The sequence below is a fragment of the Hordeum vulgare genome, chromosome 1H, assembly GCF_904849725.1.
Source record: "Hordeum vulgare subsp. vulgare chromosome 1H, MorexV3_pseudomolecules_assembly, whole genome shotgun sequence".
In the NCBI taxonomy this organism is placed as follows: Eukaryota; Viridiplantae; Streptophyta; class Magnoliopsida; order Poales; family Poaceae; genus Hordeum; species Hordeum vulgare.
The window spans coordinates 480,218,199-480,242,786 of record NC_058518.1 but is presented as its reverse complement, the minus strand read 5'-3'; the positions used below and the strand labels follow the sequence as shown (position 1 = coordinate 480,242,786).

The following is a 24,588-nucleotide window of genomic DNA, read 5'->3' as shown; positions in this document are numbered from 1 at the left end:
TCCGAACGTCGTAATCGTACTTTATTAGAGATGGTGCGATCTATGATGTCTCTTACCGATTTGCCGTTATCATTTTGGGGTTATGCATTAGAAACAGGTGCATTCACTTTAAATAGGGCACCATCAAAATCCGTTGAGACGACACCATACGAACTGTGGTATGGCAAAAGACCAAAGTTGTCGTTTCTTAAAGTTTGGGGATGTGATGCTTATGTCAAAAAGCTTCAGCCTGAAAAGCTGGAACCCAAAGCGGAAAAGTGCATCTTCATAGGTTACCCAAAAGAGACAGTTGGGTATACCTTCTATCTCAAATCTGAGGGCAAAGTCTTTGTTGCTAAGAACGGAGCTTTTCTCGAGAAGGAGTTTCTCTCGAGAGAATTGAGTGGGAGGAAGATAGAACTTGATGAGGTTGTCGAACCTCTCATCCCTCTAGATGGTGGCGCAGGGCAAGGGGAAACCCATGTCGTTGCGACGCCGGTTGAGGAGGAAGTTAATGATGATGGTCATGAAACTCCGGATCAAGTTTCTATCGGACCTCGCAGGTCGACGAGATCGCGTACTGCTCCAGAGTGGTACGACAATCCCTTCTTATCAATTATGTTGTTAGACAACAATGAGCCTGCAAATATGAAGAAGCAATGGTGGGCCCGGATTCCAACAAATGGCTGGAGGCCATGAAGTCCGAGATAGGATCTATGTATGAAAACAAAGTGTGGACTTTGGAAGTACTGCCTGAAGGGCGCAAGGCTATTCAGAACAAATGGATCTTTAAGAAGAAGACGGACGCTGACGGTAATGTGACCGTTTATAAAGCTCGACTTGTGGCAAAGGGTTTTTCACAAGTTCAATGAGTTGACTACGAAGATACGTTCTCACCCGTAGCGATGCTTAAGTCCGTCAGAATTATGTTAGCAATAGCTGCATTTTTCGATTATGAAATCTGGCAGATGGATGTCAAAACAACGTTCCTTAACGATTTCCTTAAGGAAGAGTTGTATATGATGCAACCCGAAGGTCTTGTCGATCCTAAAAATGCTAACAAAGTGTGCAAGCTCCAGCGATCCATTTATGGACTGGTGCAAGCATCTCGGAGTTGGAATAAACGCTTTGATGAGGTGATCAAAGCATTTGGGTTTATACAAGTGGTTGGAGAATCTTGTATTTACAAGAAAGTGAATGGGAGCTCTGTGGCGTTCCTAATACTATATGTGGATGACATATTACTGATTGGAAACGACGTGGAGTTATTGGAGAGCATAAAGGATTACTTGAATAAAAGTTTCTCTATGAAGGACCTAGGAGAAGCTGCTTACATTCTAGGCATAAAGATCTATAGGGATAGATCAAAATGCCTGATAGGACTTTCACAAAGCACATACCTTGATAAAGTTTTGAAGAGGTTCAAAATGGAACAGTCCAAGAAGGGGTTCTTGCCAGTTTTACAAGGTACGAGATTGAGTAAGACTCAGTGCCCAGCAACTGATAAAGATAGAGAGCATATGAGCACCGTCCCCTATGCTTCAGCCATAGGTTCTATCATGTATGCAATGCTGTGCACTAGACCGGACGTTAGCCTGGCCATAAGTATGATAGGCAGGTTCCAGAGTAATCCAGGAGTGGATCACTGGACGGCGGTCAAGAATATCCTGAAGTACCTAAAAAGGACTAAGGAGATGTTTTTCGTATATGGAGGTGACAAAGAGCTTGCCGTAAAAGGTTACGTCGATGCAAGCTTTGACACAGATCCGGACGACTCTAAGTCGCAGACCGGATACGTATTTATTCTTAATGGGGGTGCGGTAAGCTGGTGCAGTTCCAAGCAAAGCGTCGTAGCTGATTCTACATGTGAAGCGGAGTACATGGCTGCCTCAGAGGCAACTAAGGAGGGTGTCTGGATGAAGCAGTTCATGACGGATCTTGGAGTGGTGCCAAGCGCACTGAATCCAATAACCCAGTTTTGTGACAACACGGGTGCCATTGCCTTAGCAAAGGAACCACGTTTTCACAAGAAGACCAGACACATCAAACGACGCTTCAACCTCATCCGCGACTAGGTCGAGGAGGAGGACGTGAATATATGCAAAGTGCACACATATCTGAATGTGACAGACCCGCTGACTAAACCTCTTCCTCGGGCAAAGCATGATCAACACCAGAACTGTATGGGTGTTAGATTTCTTACAATGTAATTCGCATGGCGATGTGAGGACTAGATTATTGACTCTAGTGCAAGTGGGAGACTGTTGGAATTATGCCCTAGAGGCAATGATAAATAAATTATTATTATAATTCCTGGATCAAGATAATCGTTTATTATCCATGCTATAATTGTGTTGAATGAAGACTTAGATATATGTGTGGATACATAGACAAAACACTGTCCCTAGCAAGCCTCTAGTTGGCTAGCCAATTGATCAAGGATAGTCAGGGTCTTCTGACTATGTACAAGGTGTTGTTGCTTGATAACTGGATCACATCATTGGGTGAATCATGTGATGGACTAGACCCAAACTAATAGACGTAGCATGTTGGTCGTGTCATTTTGTTGCTACTGTTTTCTGCGTGTCAAGTATTTATTCCTATGACCATGAGATCATATAACTCATTGACACCGGAGGAATGCTTTATGTGTATCAAACGTCACAACGTAACTGGGTGACTATAAAGATGCTCTACAGGTATCTCCGAAGGTGTCCGTTGAGTTAGTATCGATCAAGACTGGGATTTGTCACTCCGTGTGACGGAGAGGTATCTCGGGGCCCACTCGGTAATACAACATCACACACAAGCCTTGCAAGCAATGTGACTTTTTGTAAGTCACGGGATCTTGTATTACGGAACGAGTAAAGAGGCTTGCCGGTAAACGAGATTGAAATAGGTATGCGGATATTGACGATCGAATCTCGGGCAAGTAACATACCGAAGGACAAAGGGAATGACATACGGGGTTATATGAATCCTTGGCACTGAGGTTCAAACGATAATATCTTCGTAGAATATGTAGGATCCAATATGGGCATCCAGGTCCCGCTATTGGATATTGACCGAGGAGTCCCTCGGGTCATGTCTACATAGTTCTCGAACCCGCAGGATCTGCACACTTAAGGTTTGGCGTTTTTTTATACGTATTTGAGTTATATGGTTGGTTACCGAATGTTGTTCAGAGTCCCGGATGAGATCACGGACGTCACGATGGTTTTCGTAATGGTCCGGAGACGAAGATTGATATATAGGATGACCTCATTTGATTACCGGAAAGTTTTCGGCATTACCGGGAATGTACCGGGAGTGACGAATGGGTTCCGGATGTTCACCGGGCGGGGGGGGGGGGGGGGGCAGCCCACCACGGGGAAGCCCATAGGCCTTAGGGGTGCCGCACCAGCCCTTAGTGGGCTGGTGGGCAAGCTCAAGAAGGCCCTTGCGCAGGAGATAAGAAAAATCGAAGAGAAAAAATGGGAAGCGGGAAGGAAGGGAAGGACTCCACCTTCCAATCCTAGTTGGACTAGGATTGGAGGAGGATTCCTCCTCCCCCCCTTCGGCCGACCCCCTTGGGGCTCCTTGAGCCTCAAGGCAAGGCTCCTCCCCTCCCTCCTATATATACTGAGGTATTAGGGCTGATTTGAGACAACTTGGCCACGGCAGCCCGACCACATACCTCCATGGTTTTTTCCTCTAGATCGCGTTTCTGCGGAGCTCGGGCGGAGCCCTACTGAGATAAGATCACCACCAACCTCCAGAGAGTTGTCACGCTGCCGGAGAACTCATCTACCTCTCCGTCTCTCTTGCTGGATCAAGAAGGCCGAGATCATCATCGAGCTGTACGTGTGCTGAACGCGGAGGTGCCGTCCGTTCGGCACTAGATCGGAGCGGATCGTGGGACGGATCGCGGGACGGTTCGTGGGGCGGATCGAGGGACGTGAGGACGTTCCACTACATCAACCGCGTTTATTAACCCTTCCTGCTGTGCGATCTACAAGGGTACGTAGATCTGAAATCCTCCTCGTAGATGGACATCACCATGATAGGTCTTCGTGCGCGTAGGAAAATTTTGTTTCCCATGCGACGTTCCCCAACATGAAGATCCTCCCTTCTAAGGTTGTTATAGTGCAAAGGCACTCCTAAGTATTTGATAGGGAAATCCCCAATTTTACAACAAAAAATTCGAGCAAACAAGTTGGTTATATCATCATCCATATTAATGGTCATAAGAACACTTTTATGAAAGTTAATTTTCATCCCAGATAGGCACTCAAACACAGGAGAGAATCCATTTAAAATTTCTAGCTTTTTCAACTGACTCTTCCAAGAACAAAATGGTGTCATCAGCATACTGCGGGCTAATGACACCCCCGGGGATGATATCAGGCAAAAGCCCAGAAATTAAATTTTGGGAAGTTGCTTTTTTGAGCATCTTGGAAAAGACATCCGCAACTAGATTGAACAAAAGGGGCGGGGGGGAGAAGGATCTCCTTGCTTTAGGCCCCTACCTCCAAGAAAGTGGGGGCCATTAGTATCATTAATCCTCACACTAAAGGTACTATTAACCAAGGTGGATTTAATCCAAGAAATCCACCTATGTCCAAAACCTTTGGATTGAAGCATCTCAAAAAGGAAATCCCAACTGACTGTGTCATAAGCTTTCTCGTAGTCTAGCTTAAGCACTAGGCCATGGGTCCTGGATTTTTTAACCTCATGAATCACTTCTTTAGCCATAACCACACTTTCCAAAATGTATCTGCCCCTAATGAAAGCAGTTTGGTTAGAGGAAATAATCCTTTGCCCAATGGGGGACATCCTATTGGTCATGGCTTTAGAGAGAATTTTCACCTCAGAGTTACTAAGACCGATAGGCCTAAAATTCTTCATATCTTTAGCATTTTGTTCTTTAGGAATCAACACAATTAAAGCAAAGTTTAATCTGTGAAGTTCCAAAGAACCATCCACAAAATCCCTCACTAAAGCCATGAAACCAGATTTAATATCTTCCCAAAAAGTCTGATAGAACAAGAAAGACAAACCATCTGGACGAGGGGCCCCATGGGCATAGGACCCAAAAACTGTTGCTTTAATTTCCTCCTCAGAAAAGGGTTTTGCACCATGTCATTCTCCTCTTGAGTAATCATCTCATCTTCCACCCAAATGTTAGGGCCAAGATTAATATTATGCTTATGTTCATACCCAAACAAATTCTTATAAAAAGCGGTGGTAATTAATGTCCAACATTTCTTTACTAGAATAAGCTGGGCCATTCTCCCCATTAAGCTCAATAAGGTGATTCTTTCGATGCTTATGATCGGCCAGGGCATGAAAATATGCATTATTATTATCTCCATCCTTGATTTTCCTATCTCTGGACCGTTGCCACAAAGCAACTTCCTCTTTATGCCAAATCTCTTCAAGCTCCATATTAATCTCTTTCATTCTAGCTCTATCTAGATCATCGAGCTGATTCATTTCCGAAAAGACATCAAGGACGTCGAACTCTAACAACAAGGCTTTTTTCTTCTTCTTAATGGCTGGTTCAAGATTAATACTCGAGCCCTTAATTTTTTTCCTAAGGATTCTGGTTTTATTCACCCAAATATCCATGGCACAGCCCCCTTGAATCGGGGAGTTCCAAATTTTCCTAACCAGGTCCTTAAAGTGAGGCTGATCCAGCCACCACTTTTCAAATCAGAATAATTTTGGGGAGGTAACCCTCCGAGCACCAGTATCTAGAATGAGGGGGGTATGATCACTCCCTATCCTAGGTAAAGCCGACGACACGCATAAGGGGTATTTCAGATTCCATGAACCAGAAACAAACACTCTATCTATCATGACAAAGTATATGCAATTCCCCATTCCTCTATGGTAACAGGTCCCTAGAGGTGCTAATTGGACAAGAACATGATTCAGATCATGACATACTTGCATTGATCAAAATTACCAGAGCATGATCATGCTTAATGAGCAGCGGAACATAATTCTGCATGAGCCCAAACGTAGCGAGGTCTTAACTGAATCTTAAGGTTACAATGTTAGCTTTGACAACCTCTTGGGGAGACCAAATTACAAGAGTCGCACAAAGGGAAAACAACAACACGCCCAACTACGATATAAAAAGGGAGATTTAACTAGAAACCAAAATTAGCAATTACATTATCTTCAGATTTGGCTGTCCTGCAATAGCTTGAAGTAACCTCGGCACCGGAGGTGTCTCAACTTCAGACAGACACTCGAGAAACCGCACCACCTCGGTCATTGTAGGTCGATCAAGCTCATCATCTTGAATACACCAGCATGCCACTTTGCAAACCCTTTCAACCTCCTCCAAATTCACTTCATCCAGCAATTTTGCATCCACCAGACTTGCAACATCCCCGTCGACAAGACCGCGTGCAACTCGCACCGGAAAATATCCTTCATGAACGCCATTCTGGGAGGATGCTTGCTTGCTGGATTTCCTGCTGCCAGATACAATCTCTAACAGAACCATACCATAGCTGTAAACATCAACTTTTGATGTGATGGCAGTTCCACTGATCCATTCACGAGCAAGGTACCCAATGGTTCCCCTCGTTGTGGTAACCACCTAACTAAAATCCCTTCTCAAAAGTTTGGCCACCCCGAAGTCGACAACTTTAGGAGTGGAAGACCCATCTAGAGGTATGTTCTCTGGTTTGATATCATAGTGTATAATACAGTCCTGACAACTCGAATGCAGATAGGCAAGTCCTCTGACAACTCCAAGAGCTATTTTATACCTGGTAGTCCAATCCAACACCATGCCATTGCTCTGGAAGAGATGGGAGTCCAGGGAGCCATTGGGCATGTACTCGTACACAAGTAACCTCCTATCACCTTGGCAACAAAAGCCAATTAGTTTAACCAAATTGACATGCTGGATGAATCCAGTTGAGCTCACCTCAGCCCTGAATTTCTTCTCTCCCTGACGGAGTCCATCAAGCCTTTTCACTGCTATAGCTGTCGAGTTACTCAGCGAACCCTCGAATACTGAACCAAAACTGCGAGCCCCAACTTCTCTGAAAACTTTTTTGTTGCATGCTGTAAATCAACATACCGGAATGCAATGATCCCCATGCCACACTGAGCACCATCACCATACTCCTGCTTTTTTCTCATCGAAACCATCATCAGAAAGATCAAAACCCAAAGCGGCAGTGCTTGCACCAATAGCAGCGCCAATGATCAGTCCCCTTCTATTGGTTGTACTACTCTGCACTTCTTTTGCAGCGAGGCGAAGGTGAAGAACACTGCTACCTTGTTCCCGAACATTGAGCATATTGCCGTGCCAAATGGAGCAGGCACCTTGATCGTAGGAGTACACAGTGCACGAGCAGTTCCCTAAGGCATGCAAGTGAGCATTCATTTTTAGCGGTGGCTGTCCCAATATTCTGGGCATCAGCGAGAAGTTGGACGGAAGCCATAGGGTAGAACTTATCTGTCTCGCCGCCGGCTCCGCTGCTGTTGCTGTTGCAGTAGAGTGGAGTATTTCTCGCGCATCGAGCCGACCGATCACCAACCTCCCAGTCTTGAGGTGACCGTATGGAGTAGCCCTTCATGCAGCTGCAAGAGGGGGACGAGACATCGTTGCATACCGTGAAAGGGCCACATGTAGCATAGGCATCACACTGAGATTTCGGCACCGTGTAGACGGTCTGCCAATCTTGCGATGATCCCTGGAACCACAAGAGCACCTTCATTTGGCCGGAGACGTCCATTATGCCGCGTGACAACACTGTCGGATCCTCAATGGCATACCGGATGTACTACTCTTCTTTGTTGCTGGTGAACTGAAGGGAGAGCCATTTCTGGCCCACGCTCTCTGGGATGTTGCTGAAGTATTGGCCGCCCCACTTCCCGCTGGACCAATATTGCTTGGACGATTTGAACATAGAGACGATGGAAGTATCACCATTGTGGCCAAGTAACTCGTAAGAGTACATGCCGGGAGTCTGGTCAATGGCGTTCTTCCTGGAGACGAGACGGCGGATCATGCCGGTGGAATTGTTCCAGCCTATCTTCCCACCTTGGAGAACAGTGTCGGTCGGGTGATCGTAGCTCTGCCAGAAAACATCGAACGAATTGGACACGCCGCCGCTGCGGAGGACAAGGCTTCCATTGTCGAGGAGAGCGGCGACGGCGGTGTTGGCCGTGACGTTGGCTTTGGTGGACCAGACCGTGGTGGCCTGGTGGTGGACGGCAAGGTTGCCGTCACGGGTGAGCACGAGCTTGCACGCCGTGAGGTTGGCGATGAGGTTCTAGCCGTTGGCGACCCACACGAGGGTGAACTTGGGGACTGTGGGGAACCATATCCCGAGGTGGGCGTGCCGTCGGAGAAGTTGCTCCTGGTCTGGAAAAAGCCGAGAGCTAACCCGCCGTTGCTGGGCACGAGTTTGTCGCAGCCGGCGAGCTCTTGGCTGGGCGAGAGGGTGTCCGTTGCGGCGTGGCATGGATGGAGGGTGGGTAGGTGGAGGGTGATGAGCAGAAGAAGCCCGAAGACCGCCGAAGACATGGCTGGGTGCGTGGAGGAAGAAGAATAGTGGAAAGGAGGATTGCTGGCGTGGTGCTTCTCCTACGCTTGGAAATGATGGTGTCCCTTTTATAGAGCCACTAAGTAGAACCCAACATAGTGATGAATGATTCGTTTCTCGTACAGATACACTAGATGAGAAGAGTATTTAACCAAAAACTACCACAATTCACGGAAACGTGCGCAGAAACTACCACTATACGTTTTTGTGTCGAAAATACCATTTTTTTTTCTAATCTGTGACTAAAAACTACCAAGTCTCTAAAATGCCTGATTTGACTCGTTTAAACTCGATTATGAAAGGCTTGACCCACATGCCAGGACGGAAAAGTCAGCACCGTTAAGTCTGCCGTCACCGGAGAAAGAGACCGAGACGGCGGCGGCCTTCACCGGAGGCGGAGAAGATGAAGTACGGCGGCGGTGCGACCGGGTCTGGGGGAGAAGACGCGATCTACAGGCAGCACTCCGGCATGAGCAGGGCGGTGGGGAGGTCCGGGAGAGGCGGAACCAGGGCGACGCCTGCCTGATCTGGTGACAGCGAGGCGCGTGGCGATGACCGCTCGGGGCGAAACCATGGCGATGGACGACGCGGGGCGGTTCACGAGGCGACGAGGCTGCGCCAGGGAGGCGAGGTGGTGGGATCCAACCGCGGCGGGGTCGGCGACGGGGAGGCCTGTCGGCCGCGAGGCGGCGGCCATGGCGACTGGCAGCGCGGGGCGGTTTGCAAGGCGGCGGGATCCGGTCGCGCCGTGGTCGGCGACAGGGAGGCCTGCTGATGGCGAGGCACGGGGTGGCCGCCGCTCAGGGCGAGGCCATGGCGACGGACGGCGGGGCTGCGCCAGGGAGGCCATGGCTGGTACTTTTTCGTCATGACATGTGGGCCAACCTTGTCATAATCGAGTTTAAACGAGCCAAATCAGACGTTTTACAGACTTGACAGTTTTTAGTCAAAGATTAGCAAAAAATTAGTAGTTTTCGGCGAAAAACATATAGTGATAATTTCTGGGCATGTTTTCATGAATTATGGTAGTTTTTAATTAAATACTCGGATGAGAAACATAATGGCCAACTGGCTTATGGAAAAGGCTTGTACTTTAGCCGCGTTCACTGCACAGAGGCACAATAGGCAAGTTGCACGCGTTAGGGACCCAACTGGGGATCATCCATGGGAACTTCATCCATGGAGACTGCAGGTCGGGTCAGTGCAATGCATGCTCGTGGGTCTTGGTCAACAGTTGGTGCCAGCCGTTGGGTTCTCTCGTCTCCTGCATATATTGTACATACCTAGTGGCGCCAGTGGATCACAACAAGACACTTCTATCAATCAATCAAAAGATTATTTGAGCTGCAATTAACTTTCTAATCTTAAATGTATTCGTTGAGCTAATCGGTGACTATTCTAGTGTTTACTAGGTACGCAACAGCAGGGGCCATAGTCCACGGCCGAGACCTCCCTAGTTCAGGCCGTCTTGGTTAAACATCTCCTTTTGTCGGGCCCTTGCATCTCATCGGATGACACGTTAGCCACATGCGTGACATTGAGGTCGATGACGGGTGGGATGGCGGGGGTGGCCGGTACAATCACGCTGTTGTCTGGTGACGTGAAGAACCGACTGGCCATGCAGTCGTGACGGATGAAACCCGGGGGTCTTCGATGTTATGAAGCAGGTTGACGACTGGTACCGCGGAGAGCGAACGACTGACGAGCATGTGCTCGCCGCGGCCATGGTGGCGACGGAGATAATGGTCGGCCCGGATCAAACCAACCCTGGCATGACGAAGGATTGCGTCGTCGCTGCTTGTGTGGCATGGCGAGGAGAGGGGGTGAGGGGGGGGGGTTGTCTCTCCAACAGGCGGGTGAGGGAAGTATTGAGGCGCGCGTGTCACCCTTCCGCTCGCTCTTCATTTTGACGCAAAACACGGCCTAGATTTGGACCGGGAATGGGTCGAAAACGGACATAAAACGAACATTTGTCTGTTTATTTCCGCGCATTGGGCTGCGTTTTGTGTCCGTTTACCTCCAAACGGACGCGGCCGAACCATTTGGGGTCGTACGATTGGAGTTGGCATCGTCGACATGTAATTTTTTTTTGACATGCATTTCCGGCAATCTACACCACAACCAACTAGCACGAAGCACCAATGACATTTTGTAACCTTTCGAGTATATTTTATGTTCATAATAATTCTTAAAAAGACCATCAAAGAGAACACACATGATGTTTGCATGCATGTGACCTCTTGTACGGTACATGAACCACAAAAGGAATGAATACCGAGCTCTTGTACTGCTCATGAACCACAAAACGAATGAATACCGTACTCACATGCAAGAGCTCACACCTGAAGGATGACATCCATCCAGGTACTATATATATGCTTCCCGGAAGTTGCTTGAAAACAAAACTACATGTAGGTCAAGAGTGACAAACCGCGCATGTGTTATGCTTGGCTTGCATTCGTTTCCACCCCCATTCAGTATGTCCATAAGCTCTGAGATACTGGAGGAAAACCAAGGAAGTGGTAGGTGCTTCATTCAGTTTATTTCTCGGTGGCTGTGCCATGCTAGCTTATTCACGTATATGGCATTCCTATCAGCACCCAAGAGGCTAATGAATGGACCATTTATCCTTGGATACACAGCAATTGCAATTCTCTTTCAGACAAAGATCAACTTCGAGCTGTTTCATTTCCTGATATTCACCCCTCAAGGTATTGAGTACACCTTGTTTAACTTTTAAAAATAAATAAAATTCAGTGTCAGCACCTCTACAAAAATAGTGTGTTCCCATGCATCATTCTTTGTACATTTGGTGCAAGCTGTCTAAATATATGTATTACTCAGTGCATTTGGATTATAGTATTTCCATGGGCCCAAGTACAGTTATGCTGACTACATTTGTAGGTAAATTGTGTTGTAGGATTCTGTATGAAATACAAATCAGCTTATGGAATACTCCCTCCATCCCAAAATAAGCGTCATGGTTTTAGTCCAAGTTTGTTCAAATTTGAACTAAAACCACAACACTTATTTTGGGATGGAGGGAGTATTTGAAAAGATCGAAGTGCATCATGGGTCCTCAAATTATTTCTGGGCTGTCATGTAGGTCCTGGAACAGGAAAATCGTCACCTGGGTCCATGGAAATAGTTTGAGGGCCCAACTTTTATCCACAAATTTTTTACATTTGGATATTAAAAAGTTGCATTTGGCATTAGAAAAATGCGTCGTTGCATATTAAATTTGACTCTTTTATCTAAATATTGTTTCATTTAGAACTCAAGTTTACTGCTAGGGGTTGTTTCAGGCAAAAGCTGTAATTTATTTCTATTGAGTGTGGACTTTGATTTCTTGTGGATACTGATTGCCATATATTTTTATGTTTCTAGTTGGTATATTTAGCTCACTTGTATTTGGGTCTCTTTTCTATTAACAGTGCTGGGATAACCGAAGGATTTTCGATGTGTGCTGGAGATTTTGTAGAGGTCTATAATGAGGAAAGCCAGGAATGTAAGATCACTTACTCTCTTACAATTGGGACTTTTAGTAAACAACGCAGGGGTCAAACAAACAACAAAAACAAAGCCTTTCAATCCCAAACAAGTTGGGGTAGGCTAGAGTTGATATCGGAACCTAGTTGTAGTTCTGGCATGTGGATAGCTAACTTCCACGTGCCCTTGTCCATGGCCTAGTTCTTTGGTGATATTCCAGTCCTTCAAGTCTCTCTTAACGGACTCCTCCCATGTCAAGTTTGGCCTACCCCGACCTCTCTTGACATTATCAGCTCCGGTGCTTTTGTAGGCCTGCGTTGTATGTATATGCACAGACCATCTCAGACGCTATTGGACAAGCCTCTCTTCAATTCGTGCTACCCAACTCTATCACGTATATCATTGATCTGGACCCGATCCTTTCTTGTGTGGCAACATATCCATGTCAATACGCGCATCTCTGCTACACCTAACTGTTGGACATGACGCCTTTTAGTTGGATAGAGGTCAAAATGATTTAAAATGTGAAGAGTGTTCTGGGGCTCTTGGCTTGCGGTGCACATATTTGCCACATGAACTATTGGGTGATTATGTTAAATGGATACTGAGCTTTCTTCTCACGGAACAGGAAAGCTTCTAGTTCTAGGTGCATTAATGACGAAAAATTTAATCCTTACACGACTATCAACTAAAGAGTTATGTGTTGTTGTTTCAGAATCCACTTAACTGTGCTTCTGCTTGCTACAATCCTCCATCAAAAAGGCATGTAATTGCAGGAAACTGAAATAAGGTGGTTAGATTATTAGAAGCAATGTGGTTAAATAATTTTTGGGAGTAGTGCCTTTGTTAACTTCAAAAGAGAAATATTAACAGTTTTGTACTAGTAGTGTAGTGGGTGCCTGAGTGGTTGCAAAACAAACCTTTAATGATGTAATCTGCTTTGCAATTGACGCTTTATCTTAGACAGCACCGAGGCACACCCTTTCTGTAGGCTACTGATGCATTATTACTTTCTCGTGGATGACAACAAGTTGAAGTCCTTTTGGAGTTCAATGTTCTTGCATTTCTCTGTTTACTTGTCCCATTTTGTATAGTCCATACTTGTGTAATGGATAAATGCTGTTTTGACACTCTTACTATTCTTATCTGTGCTTCCAGGTGCATGGGATGCTGTTGTAACTTGCTTCTTCATCGATACGGCACACAATATTGTTGAATACCTTGAAATAATATCAAAAATTCTCAAGGATGGTGGAGTGAGTTCGCTTTGCCCGTAAATTTTAATTATGATATCTATTCTTCATGAAAACCAGTACCACACATGTTATTTTGTAAGCTGATTGGTAGGAACTAGGAAGTCATTATAGTATAAGTTGTTTCTCCACTCTCCAGTGCTATTATATCTGCTCTTTCTGTATTTACTGTAATGACTAAGTAACTGCGGCATTTGAATCAACAGGTATGGGTAAACATGGGTCCGCTTCTGTACCACTTTGCTGATGCCCATGGACCAGATGATGTAATTACTCTTTTGTGGACCCCCATTATTTATGCTAATTGAAGGTGGCATTATCAGTTGACATAGTTTCTCCTTGAACTCAGGATATGTCTATCGAACTAAGTTTGGAAGATGTGAAAAGGGTAGCTTACCATTATGGGTTTGTGATGGAGGTGAGGGTTTATGCACTATAAGTTGGCCATTGCTGTCTCCACAGATTTTATTGACATGCAATTTGCAGGTGGAGAAGATGATAGATACCATGTACACGGCAAATATGGCATCGATGATGCAGGTAACTTACCAACAGTTGATTGAATCACATGATGTATAACACTGAATTCAGTCAATGCATGGCGAGCGGTCTTATATCTGCATCTGGTTTGAGTTGCAGAATCGATACCGCGCGACATTTTGGACGATGAGGAAGGACGCATCTCGTTCGAAAGCTAAAAAGCGCCAGTGAGGTGAAGATCCTCCGGCTAGTGTGAAATCTGCGTCGAAGCTGTTAGAAATTTAGTAAGAGTAATTTGGGTCAGTCCCATCGGTGATGTTTATCCTAGGACAAACGTGATGTGTTTGGTGCCGCCATTGTCGCACCATGATATACTACTATTGATACTCAAACCTCAGAGCGAAACTATGTCGTGAATACTGCGATATAATTTGCTTGAGCCACTTTTAGCAAACGGGCGGTGTGATGTACACGAAAGAAAAAGGTTGACCACTTGACCATGCTATATTAGGCCGTGTTTGGTTCAACTTATTTTTACCAACTTCTGTTTTAAAAAGCTAAAAGCTTACCAAAGGAATAAATGTTCAAAGCAGTTTTTGAGAATCTATAGTTTCTTTCTAGTGTAAATTTCAAAGTTGTGGTATCCCAACTTTTGAGTTTCCAGGTTTTTCACAGCAACTTTTTCATAACAACTTTTCCACATCAGTTTTTTTAGACCTGACCTGAGTAGCTGCCTTAGACCTGACCAAGCAGATGAGCTCGCTGGCTCTGTTCTTGCCTTTTATATTCCGCCGCATGCAAAAATCTCCATAACTTTCTTCACTAAAAAATTCCCCTTGTTGTGTAGCAGAAGCACTAATCGCTTCCCCCCGCCGGAGACATCTCTGTAGTACGCCACGAACCGGTGCTCCATCACCGTATAAGAACGTCTAGCAAACCCTGTATAATGCTAATGCTCCATCACTGTAAAATACGGTTTTACGGATCGGCACGAACGACGACTTGATCACGGGCACAAGCTCAAGCCCATCTATCTGACGACCTATATAAGGAGGCACTGGCTTGTGAAGCGAAACTAACTCACTCTCTCCCTCTTGCATAACCCTAGCCATAATCTACTATTCCTCTGACTGTGCTGCTTTCAACGATCCCATCCCGATGACCGTGTGCACGACCGGTGAAGAGAGCAGGTGTCTCCGAAACCCTGTCATTCAAGATCTTGTCCGGGAGAACGACGATAAGGTTTTTGGGAAGCGTCTCGGCGCGACAGCTCCCTATGCAGCCCCGTATCCGTCTTTCTCTGTTTTGACTACTTTTCCTCCATCGCCTCCACGGCCGTCACCGATGCCCACCACGAAGAAGGCCACGGAGGACGTCGCTGCCAAGAAGAAGGCCACGAAGGTTGCCTAGGATGTTGCTGCCGCCATCGTGTTGGTCTGGCCAATCAGAGAGTATGACCTGTTCATTCCCTATTTACTCGTTCATGTGCTAGCCGTATATGCTATGTTCATATATGTTTCAGTTATGTACATGCTTACACACTTAGTTATTGTTATAAGTTGCGTATTGTGTTTGTCATGCTTACATTACTAGTAGATTACATTAATCGAAAAAATACTAACATTTCCAACATACGTAACGTAAGTATATGGTATATGTATAATTTTAAGCTGTGTTGACATCACTGGCTACATGTAACATGTCCCATAGCCGCCACTGTTTTTGGACCGTTGTACTATACCTACCCACTTGAAACAACATTATTGGCATGCACATACCCACCATCGAACCACCCACATTTTTATACTAGGAGTAGATTCTCGTCCGGGTGCACAACCCAACCAGCACAGCACCTACGTACCCAAAGTCAAAACTCAAAAACGCAGCACAGAAACAGAAGGACAGAAACCGAAGGATCGATGGAGATCGGCGACGACGTCGTCGTCACCAGGGCCGGGATCACGGACGCCGCGGAGGCCACGTTCGCGGACTCCACCGAGATCCCCGACAGGTATGCCCGGCCGGACGAGGTCGGGGACGGGGTCGTCGTGGGCGACGACGAGAGCTACGAGCTGCCGCTCGTTGACATGGCGAGGCTGCTAGCCTCGGAGTCCTCGGAGGCGGAGACGGCCAAGCTTGGCTCTGCGTGTCGAGACTGGGGCTTCTTCCAGGTTAATTATTAGGCATCCTTCATCTTTTTCCCTACAGAGGAAATTTGCATCCGCATCAGTTATCCTTTTTTGGGGGGTACTACTATGAAATCAAACATTCTTCGATCGTTTTGCAGCTAACAAACCACGGAGTCGACGAATCAGTTGTACAAGGCATGAAAGATAACGCTATGCAGTTCTTCCGCTTGGCGCTGGAGAAGAAGAACGCACTGGCCGTCCATGCCGGCAGCCTGGGAGGGTTTGGGCACCACTTCACCGGAGCGTCCCGCAAGTTGGACTGGGCAGAGAGCCTCATCCTCGCGACGCAACAGAACGAGAAAACCAGCATGGACTTCTGGCCCGCCGATCCACCAACATTTAGGTCATTTTCTTCATTCAAACATTTTTGGGTCTTCCTTTCAAGCATGCATGCATGCATGCATGGAGGAAGTACATCTCGTTCGCCTGCTTATAAGTTATAACCAATTAATCACCAGGGACGCGCTCGGCAAGTACTCGCGCGAGGTGTCGAGCCTCACGAGGCGTCTCGTGGGGTTCATGGCGAGCGACCTCGGGGTGGAGCCGGAGGAGCTGGACGGGGCCTTCCGTGGCAAGACGCAGAGCGTCGCCATGCACCATTACCCGCCGTGCCGGCACCCGGACAAGGTGATAGGCATCACGCCGCACCACGACGGCCTCGGGCTGGCGCTGCTGCTGCACGTGGACGACAGCCCGGGCCTGCAGGTGAGGAGGGGCGGCAGGTGGTTCCCGCTGGACCCGCTGCCGGGCGCCCTCGTCGTCAACGTCGGGGACATCCTCCAGGTCCTCACCAACGGCAAGTACAGGAGCGCCGAGCATAGGGTGCTGGTGGACGCCGAGAGGGGGCGGGCGACCGTGGTGATGTTCCAGGACGCGTCCGTCGCCGGGACGGTGAAGCCGCTGCCGGGGCTCGGCGAGGCCAGGTACAGGGCGATCGAGTATGGCGAGTATGTCAAGGGGAATTTCAGGGGGCTGGCTGAAGGGACCAGGTTCGTCGACAGCCTCGAGATGGACATAGCGTAGGACGGCGCGCGGGCGTCTTCAAGAGAAGAAGAGAGCCGAACAACACTCGAATTATTTAGTTGTACGTACAATGTTTGCCCTGAATAAATTCACATGTTGCGCGCGTAGATCTCGACGAATTGATGATGTCTTGGCGCTTTTCGTTCGACGACAAGAAGAAAGGGCACCGTGGGACGTAAAAAAGAAAACGAAAAGAAAATTCGCCGTTGCCGGGGATCGAACCCGGGTCACCCGCGTGACAGGCGGGAATACTTACCACTATACTACAACGACTTGCTTGTGATTTCGGTCGAGCCAGAATACCCAGCTACTTGAAGTTACGCTTGCATGCGATGGATTCCGAGTTGCTTGTCGGTACTATTCTCCACGGATTATTGTTCACACAGATGCACTTTGTCGGTACTATTCCGGTTTACATTTCAGGTACGATTCGTACAATATATCTTTAGTTTTTCGGGGTCGATATGAGTATATTCCTGTTGATTGAGTGGGCATGAAAACACTAATCACATGAAGCATTGTTGTATACGAAATTACTGTTTTGAAAACAATGTTTTGGTTTATTCGGGTTAGCTGTCATGCTATCTTTTAGACTGTAAAGAGTACACAAACATGAATAATCATCATTATTATTATTATTATTATCATTATCATCATTATATCATTAGAGTACTTGTACATGTAAGAGAGCAATAAGTGATGCTATTCATAAAAATACTTTTCATAAAAATTGTTTTAGAAATGCGAATCCTATGATGCTTTATGCACGTAAAAAAAGACGTTTTTTCTTATGAAAACTGTTCACAACCGGACACTATTCATGCATGATTACTGTTCCCCTTACCATTCATGTTGGACACGTAAATGGTTGAAAAAAGTTAGAAAAAGAGAAAGCCTCCCGCCTTAGTATATGTATATACTCACTTTATTTTTAAATATAAATCTTTTTAGAGATTTTATTATAAACTACATATAAAATAAAATAAGTAAATTTATACTTTAAAATATGTCTTTAAAATAAGTAAATTTATACTATATATACATCCGTATATATACCATATTAAAATCTTTAGAAAGACTTATATTTGGAAACAGAGGGAATGTTTATTTATTTAGAGCAATCTAGCAGACCCCTTAAACCGCGGGGTTTTCAGTTCGCGAAAAACGTATTTTAAGAGTCAGTTTGAATTGCGGCCCAACAAACACTTTAAACTTAAACTATAAAACTGAATAATCGTTCATATTCTTCCCACGTGTTCTTCTTCCTCTCATCCGTATCATGGTCAACGCACGAAGCGGTGAAATACAAAGCCGCCAACGTTCAGGACAGCGCACACAGCTAGCTCTTCCGTGGCCGGATGGATCCAGGAGCTAGCTAGCTAGCTCGTTCGTGGCCGGATCGATCCAGCAGCTTGCTAGCTAGCTAGCTCACCCGTGGACGGATCGATCCAGCAACTTGCTAGCCTACCTCGTCCGTGGTCGGATCAACCCAGCAGCTCCTCCTCCGTTGACGTAGTGAGCTCCTCTGTAGCTGCTCGAGTTTTCGACGAGTTCTGTGGTAGAAGATCACAGGAGTCCGTGTGCGCACGGCAAAATTTTCTTGTCGCGTAGCGTCAACCAGTTTACAGGCCCTTCTTAGTTTTGCCTCCAAATATATATATAAAAGGCTCGTAGGTGCTCGAGTTTTCGGCGAGATTCCGACGAGTTCTACGGTGGAAGGTCATCGGAGCCCGTGTGCGCATGACAAAATTTCTTGTCGCGTAGCGTTGACCAGTTTACAGGCCCTTCTCCGTTTTCCCTCCGAATATGTAAATAAAAGGTTCGTGGGATGGATTCTGAGGCCCCTTCATTTTTTTACAGGTTTGAACATTTTTATGGGCTCTATTCGTCGTATTTTTTGATCCGTAAAACTAAAAAATGTCAATCTTTTCATGGATTTGACCACTTTTAAGGAGTCTTAGAGTCGCTTATTATGTAAAGAGCACCGTTGAGGTAAAAAAAATATCAAAAAGACGCCGTTGCCGGGGATCGAACCCGGGTCACCCGCGTGACAGGCGGGAATACTTACCACTATACTACAACGACTTGCTTGTTAAATAAAATCAACAAGTCCTTTGTTAAGACTATGCATATGCGTTTCCCTTTTTTTAATAGAAAGGGGTTTCCCCCATGCCCCAATTTTATTAGAAATGAGGCCAAACAGCCCAGGCCAGAAGTGTATCCAAGACAACTTAAAATTTTATCCTAGGCAACTAAGGAAATAACCAACAACAAAAGAAAAAAAACCCAGCTCCAACAGTTTTGCTAAGTTATCACATAGAACCAAACTGCTCGAGGGCAGACTACTACTAGAGTTCCCAAGTCATCTCCACGCAATCCTCAGGATCTCCCCTTTTCTCTTGTCCAACAGCCGGATGCACCTTAGCAGTAGAGCAGTTTGAGAGTCGACGCAAAAAACTTTCTATTGTTGCAAATGACCACTGAGTTTGGCAAGGACGCAGTTAAAAATTTTCCACTTGCGCCCATGGAAGCAAAAGTCTTCACAAAGGGGCATCAACAACCATATTAATGATAGAGTTTTTCTTCTCAGAATGCAATAATGCAATAACATCATTAAAATTGGTAATATGATCAGTATTGAAGCATTCAGCCACAAAGGACCAAACATGACTAGCCACCACAGAATCAAACATCACATGCTGAACAAATTCATTCTCTCCACAAAATAGACAAGTTACATGAGTCAATTCCTTTTTTAGCTAGATTATCCCTGATAAGAATTTTGTTATAGATGCAAAGCCAAAGAAAAACATGAATCTTTTGTGGACACCGAATTTTCCATAGCTTAATCCCCACGAGAGGGACCACACGCCCAAAATTAATCTTGCTATAAAAAGATTTAACAGAGTACAACCCAATGGTTTCCAAAGTCCAAATGGGAGTATAGGTTCAGGCTTGATGGGGGTAAGCTTTAACCAAAGCAACCGGTTTTTCCCATCTAGCCATCTCCTCAGAGTCAACACATCTCCTAAATGACAATTTAAGGTCGCTCCCATCCCAAACCTCGGCATTACTGATGTCCATTTGGTTGCAAATCTCAAACAGATCGCAGAAATGGACCTTGAGGGAACAATCCCCCATCCATGTATCATGCCAGAAGCTAATGTTAGCCCCATTACCCAACTTCCATTTGTAAAAGATTCTGGAAGCATTAAGAGCCCATGTTATACTTTTCCAAAAGCTAGATCCCCTATCACTCTTAGTCCGCAATATATTTTCCAGAAATATTTTTTTCCAATCACCAGTGCTACTATCAAAAAATATTTTACCCCAGGAAGCTAACAAGGCCATGTTAAATTCCCTAATACTCCCTCCGTTCCTAAAGATAAGGTCTATTAGTTTTTAAGAAGTCAAACGTTTTCTATGTTTGACCAACTGTACAAGAAAATATATAAATATTTGCAATATTAAATATATAAAATGTAAAAATAAACTTCATGGTGAATCTAGTGATAATAATTTGGTATTCTAGATATTGATATTTTTTGTCTATAAACCTGGTCAAAATTTGAGAAGTTTGTATTTTTGAAAAAATAATACACCTTATATTTAGAAACGAAGGGAGTATTAGGGACCCCCATACCCCCCAATTTTTTTTCCTGCAGACCAGACCCCAATTAGCTAAATGATACTTATGATGCCCCGCAATTCACCCCAAAAGAAGTGAGCCATCTAAGAATTAATGGCATTGATGGCCCATTCAGGGAACTTGATCACTGCCATCAAGTAAGAAGGAATACTCACAATACAAGCACACAAAAGAATGATCTTCCCTTTGTATGACAAGTATCTACCTAACCATCCAGAAATATTTTTAATAATCCTATCAATGATAGGTTGAAGATCCTCCCTCCTAAGGTTGTTATAGTGCAAAGGCACTCCAAAGTATTTGATAGGGAAATCCCCAATTTTACAACAGAAAATTCGAGAAAACAAGTTGGTTATATCATCATCCATATTAATGGTCATAAGATCACTTTTATGGAAGTTAATTTTCATCCCAGATAGGCACTCAAAACAGGAGAGAATCCATTCAAAATTTCTAGGTTTTTCAACTGACTCTTCCAAGAACAAAATGGTGTCATCAGCATACTGCAGGCTAATGACACCCCCGGGGATGATATCAGGCAAAAGCCCAGAAATTAAATTTTGGGAAGCTGCTTTTTTGAGCATCTTGGAAAAGACATCCGCAACTAGATTGAACAAAAGGGGCGGGGGGGGGGGGAGAAGGATCTCCTTGCTTTAGGTCCCTACCTCCAACAAAGTGGGGGCCATTAGTATCATTAATCCTCACACTAAAGGTACTATTAACTAAGGTGGATTTAATCCAAGAAATCCACCTATGTCCAAAACCTCTGGATTGAAGCATCTCAAAAAGGAAATCCCAACTGAGTGTGTCATAAGCTTTCTCGTAGTCTAGCTTAAGCACTAGGCCATGGGTCCCGGATTTTTTAACCTCATGAATCACTTCTTGATCCATAACCACACTTTCCAAAATGTATCTGCCCCTAATGAAAGCAGTTTGGTTAGAGGAAATAATCCTTTGCCCAATGGGGGACATCCTATTGGTCATGGCTTTAGAGAGAATTTTCACTCTAGAGTTACTAAGACTGATGGGCCTAAAATTCTTCATATCTTTAGCATTTTGTTCTTTAGGAATCAACACAATTAAAGCAAAGTTTAATCTATGAAGATCCAAAGAACCATCTGAAAGGATGTGGATGTCGCCTAGAGGGGGGGTGAATAGCCGCTTTAAAATAATTAAGGTTTAGGCTTGAACAAATGCGGAATAAAACTAACGTTTAATATGTCAAGCACAAAACCTCAAACAACTAGGCTCACCTATGTGCACCAACAACTTATGCTAAGCAAGATAAACAACTAAGTGATAGCAAGATATATGACAAGAGACAATATGGCTATCACAAAGTAAAGTGCATAAGTAAAGGGTTCGGGTAAGAGATAACCGAGGTACGCGGAGACGATGATGTATCCCGAAGTTCACACCCTTGCGGATGCTAATCTCCGTTGGAGAGGTGTGGAGGCACAATGCTCCCCAAGATGCCACTAAGGCCACCGTAATCTCCTCACGCCCTCGCACAATGCAAGATGCCGTGATTCCACTAAGGGACCCTTGAGGGCGGTCACCGAACCCGTACAAATGGCAAACCTTGGGGGCGGTCACCGAACCCGTACACGTGGCAACCCTTGGGGGTGGTTACCGGTACCCGTACAAATTGCTCGGGGCAATCTCCACAACCTAATTGGAGACCCCGACGCTTGCCCGGAGCTTCACACCACATTGATTGAGCTCCGAGACACCACCAAGCTTCTAGGGCGCCAAAGCATCCGCGAAGAACAATATCTAGGGTACTAAGTACCAAAGGTAATAAGCTTCTCAAACTTCACTTCCATGTATCACCGTGGAGAACTCAAACCGATGCAACTAATGCAATGGCAAGAACACACGAAGTGGTCAAGTCCCTCACACTCAAATCCCTCCACAACAATGAAGGCTATGGAGAAATATGAGAGGAAGAACAAGGAGCTCACAAAGAACTCCAAGATCAAGATCCAAGGGGTTCCCCTCACATAGAGGAGAAAGTGATTGGTGGAGATGTGGATCTAGATCTCCTCTCTCTTTTCCCTCAAGAACAAGCAAGAATCATTGGAGGGATTGAGAGTAAGCAAGCTCTAAGAATGTCAACAATGGAGGCAGAACAAGAGCTCAACGAATGGATGAGGTCAAGGGGGAAGAAGACCCCCTTTATATAGTGGGGGAAGGAATCAGACCTTTACCCCCACTTACAGCCCGAGCCCAGCGGTACTACCGCTGGCTCCAGCGGTACTACCGCTCGCACTCCAGAGGTACTACCTTTGGCTGCAGCGGTACTACCGTTGAGCCCATGGTAGCGCAAAGATACTACCGGGCCAACCGCCGCCAAGAAAGTCTTCGCAAAAATGTCCGACGCAGTACAACCGCAAAGATGACGGTACAAAAAACTTGGAGCGGTACTACCGCTGGCCAGGGGCGGTACTACCACTGGGACAGCGGTACTACCGCCAGCTCTAGCGGTACTACCGCTAGGGCCAGCGGTACTACCGCTAGGTCCAGCGGTACTACCGCTCGCCACTGAAACAACCATAACTTTCGCATACGAGCTCCGAATCGAGCAAACCCAAGCTTGTTGGAAATCTTAAGACCATGCAGATATGAAAATGCCAATGATAAAGAGATGTGAGTCCTCTATGAATGAAGAACCGGCAAAAACTCCAACATCGAAAACATCATAGTAGATGCATATGGACTCCGTTTTCGATGAACTCGAGCTTGTCACGAAGATGACCATAAGCTCTAAAACTCACAAAGAGAAACACCAAACAAGAACCAAAAAGTATGATGCAAGGATGCAAATGGTTTGAGCTCTCAACGAACGATACGATCAAGCTACTCACTTGAGAGCCCCCCTTGATAGTACAACAATCTATCCTAAACAGAAAACCTATCAAGGGCAAACCTATACCTTGCACCTCGTCCTCTTGAGCTAGATGATGATGATCTTGGCTTCCTCAAGATGGACCACCTTTCTTGGTTGCGTTGGCTTGATGAAGACTAGTTGATTGCTCCCCCATACTCACTATGGGTGAGCCACTCTTCAGCATATCTTCACAAGTCCATTGCCACCATAATGGACGGCAAGCTTCAAGCATGATATCTTCGTGCTGATCCACTTGAACTTGCACATTGCAATCTTGATGACGATCACAACTTGACGTCATACTTCATGGGTTGTATGAGATCTTTCCTTTGACGCAAGCCCATGGAAACACACCTAACCCCCACATAGAACTCTCACGAAGACTATGGGTTAGTACACAAACACGTAATGGACAATGCTTACCATACCATGGGATCACTTGATCCCTCTCGGTACATCTTGTACGCTTTGTGTGTTGATCATCTTGATTTACTCTTTGTCTGAGATCTTGATCAACCATGTGTCTCTATGACCATTCTTTGGATAATACCTTGAATACCATCTTGGTCATCATATAAACTCCTTGAACCCAACAGATGGACTTCAAGAAGTGCATATGGACAAATCCTATAAATGTAACTTAAGGCAACCATTAGTCCATAGGAATTGTCATTAATTACAAAAACCACATATAGAGATATATGCTCTAACACCATCCACAAAATCCCTCACTAAAGCCATGAAATCAGATTTAATATCTTCCCAAAAAGTCTGATAGAACAAGAAAGACAAACCATCTGGACCAGGGGCTCCATGAGCATAGGACCCAAAAAATGTTGCTTTAATTTCCTCCTCAAAAAAGGGTTTTGCACCATGTCATTCTCCTCTTGTGTAATCATCTCATCTTCCTCCCAAATAGTGACGGTAATTTTCATGGGTCATAAGACAAGATTAAAAATAATGAGTATCCAATGAGTGATGATAAAAAACATCATGTAGCACATATAGAGAAATTGTGTGTTAATGATATTGTTGTGGTGACATGAAAAAGGTGAGAGTGCATTATTATTAATTCAGG

The 24,588-nt window shown here is 45.3% G+C and overlaps 1 protein-coding gene, 2 long non-coding RNA genes, 2 other non-coding genes and 1 pseudogene across 5 annotated transcripts; 3 read left to right on the top strand and 3 right to left on the bottom strand.

Annotated features, from left to right (window-relative positions):
- Window positions 1–5,973: 5,973 nt before the first annotated feature.
- LOC123416630 lies at window positions 5,974–8,566 on the bottom strand (annotated as a pseudogene).
- Window positions 8,567–11,144: 2,578 nt separating this feature from the next.
- LOC123416619 lies at window positions 11,145–13,274 on the top strand. The gene is made up of 3 exons (XR_006616233.1): window positions 11,145–11,248; window positions 11,972–12,045; window positions 13,185–13,274. It is a non-coding gene; the product is annotated as an uncharacterized LOC123416619 (long non-coding RNA).
- Window positions 13,275–13,496: 222 nt separating this feature from the next.
- On the top strand, window positions 13,497–13,819 carry LOC123416608. The gene is made up of 3 exons (XR_006616222.1): window positions 13,497–13,545; window positions 13,629–13,697; window positions 13,766–13,819. It is a non-coding gene; the product is annotated as an uncharacterized LOC123416608 (long non-coding RNA).
- A 1,735-nt stretch (window positions 13,820–15,554) lies between these two features.
- LOC123416592 (protein SRG1-like) lies at window positions 15,555–17,078 on the top strand. Its single transcript, XM_045106807.1, has 3 exons — window positions 15,555–15,930; window positions 16,047–16,291; window positions 16,407–17,078. The coding sequence occupies exons 1-3, from the start codon at window positions 15,679–15,681 to the stop codon at window positions 16,969–16,971; spliced, it is 1,062 nt and encodes a 353-aa protein (XP_044962742.1). The 5' UTR covers window positions 15,555–15,678; the 3' UTR covers window positions 16,972–17,078.
- Window positions 17,079–17,172: 94 nt separating this feature from the next.
- On the bottom strand, window positions 17,173–17,244 carry TRNAD-GUC. Its single transcript has one exon. It is a non-coding gene; the product is annotated as a tRNA-Asp (tRNA).
- Window positions 17,245–18,984: 1,740 nt separating this feature from the next.
- On the bottom strand, window positions 18,985–19,056 carry TRNAD-GUC. Its single transcript has one exon. It is a non-coding gene; the product is annotated as a tRNA-Asp (tRNA).
- Window positions 19,057–24,588: the final 5,532 nt, after the last annotated feature.

Excerpts from the sequence above, each read along its gene's own strand:
- LOC123416592 (XM_045106807.1), top strand. The coding sequence starts at position 15,679 with ATGGAGATCGGCGACGACGTCGTCGTCACCAGGGCCGGGATCACGGAC. Across the intron at positions 15,931-16,046 it reads GAGACTGGGGCTTCTTCCAG|CTAACAAACCACGGAGTCGA; the intron begins GTTAATTATTAG and ends ATCGTTTTGCAG. Across the intron at positions 16,292-16,406 it reads GCCGATCCACCAACATTTAG|GGACGCGCTCGGCAAGTACT; the intron begins GTCATTTTCTTC and ends ATTAATCACCAG.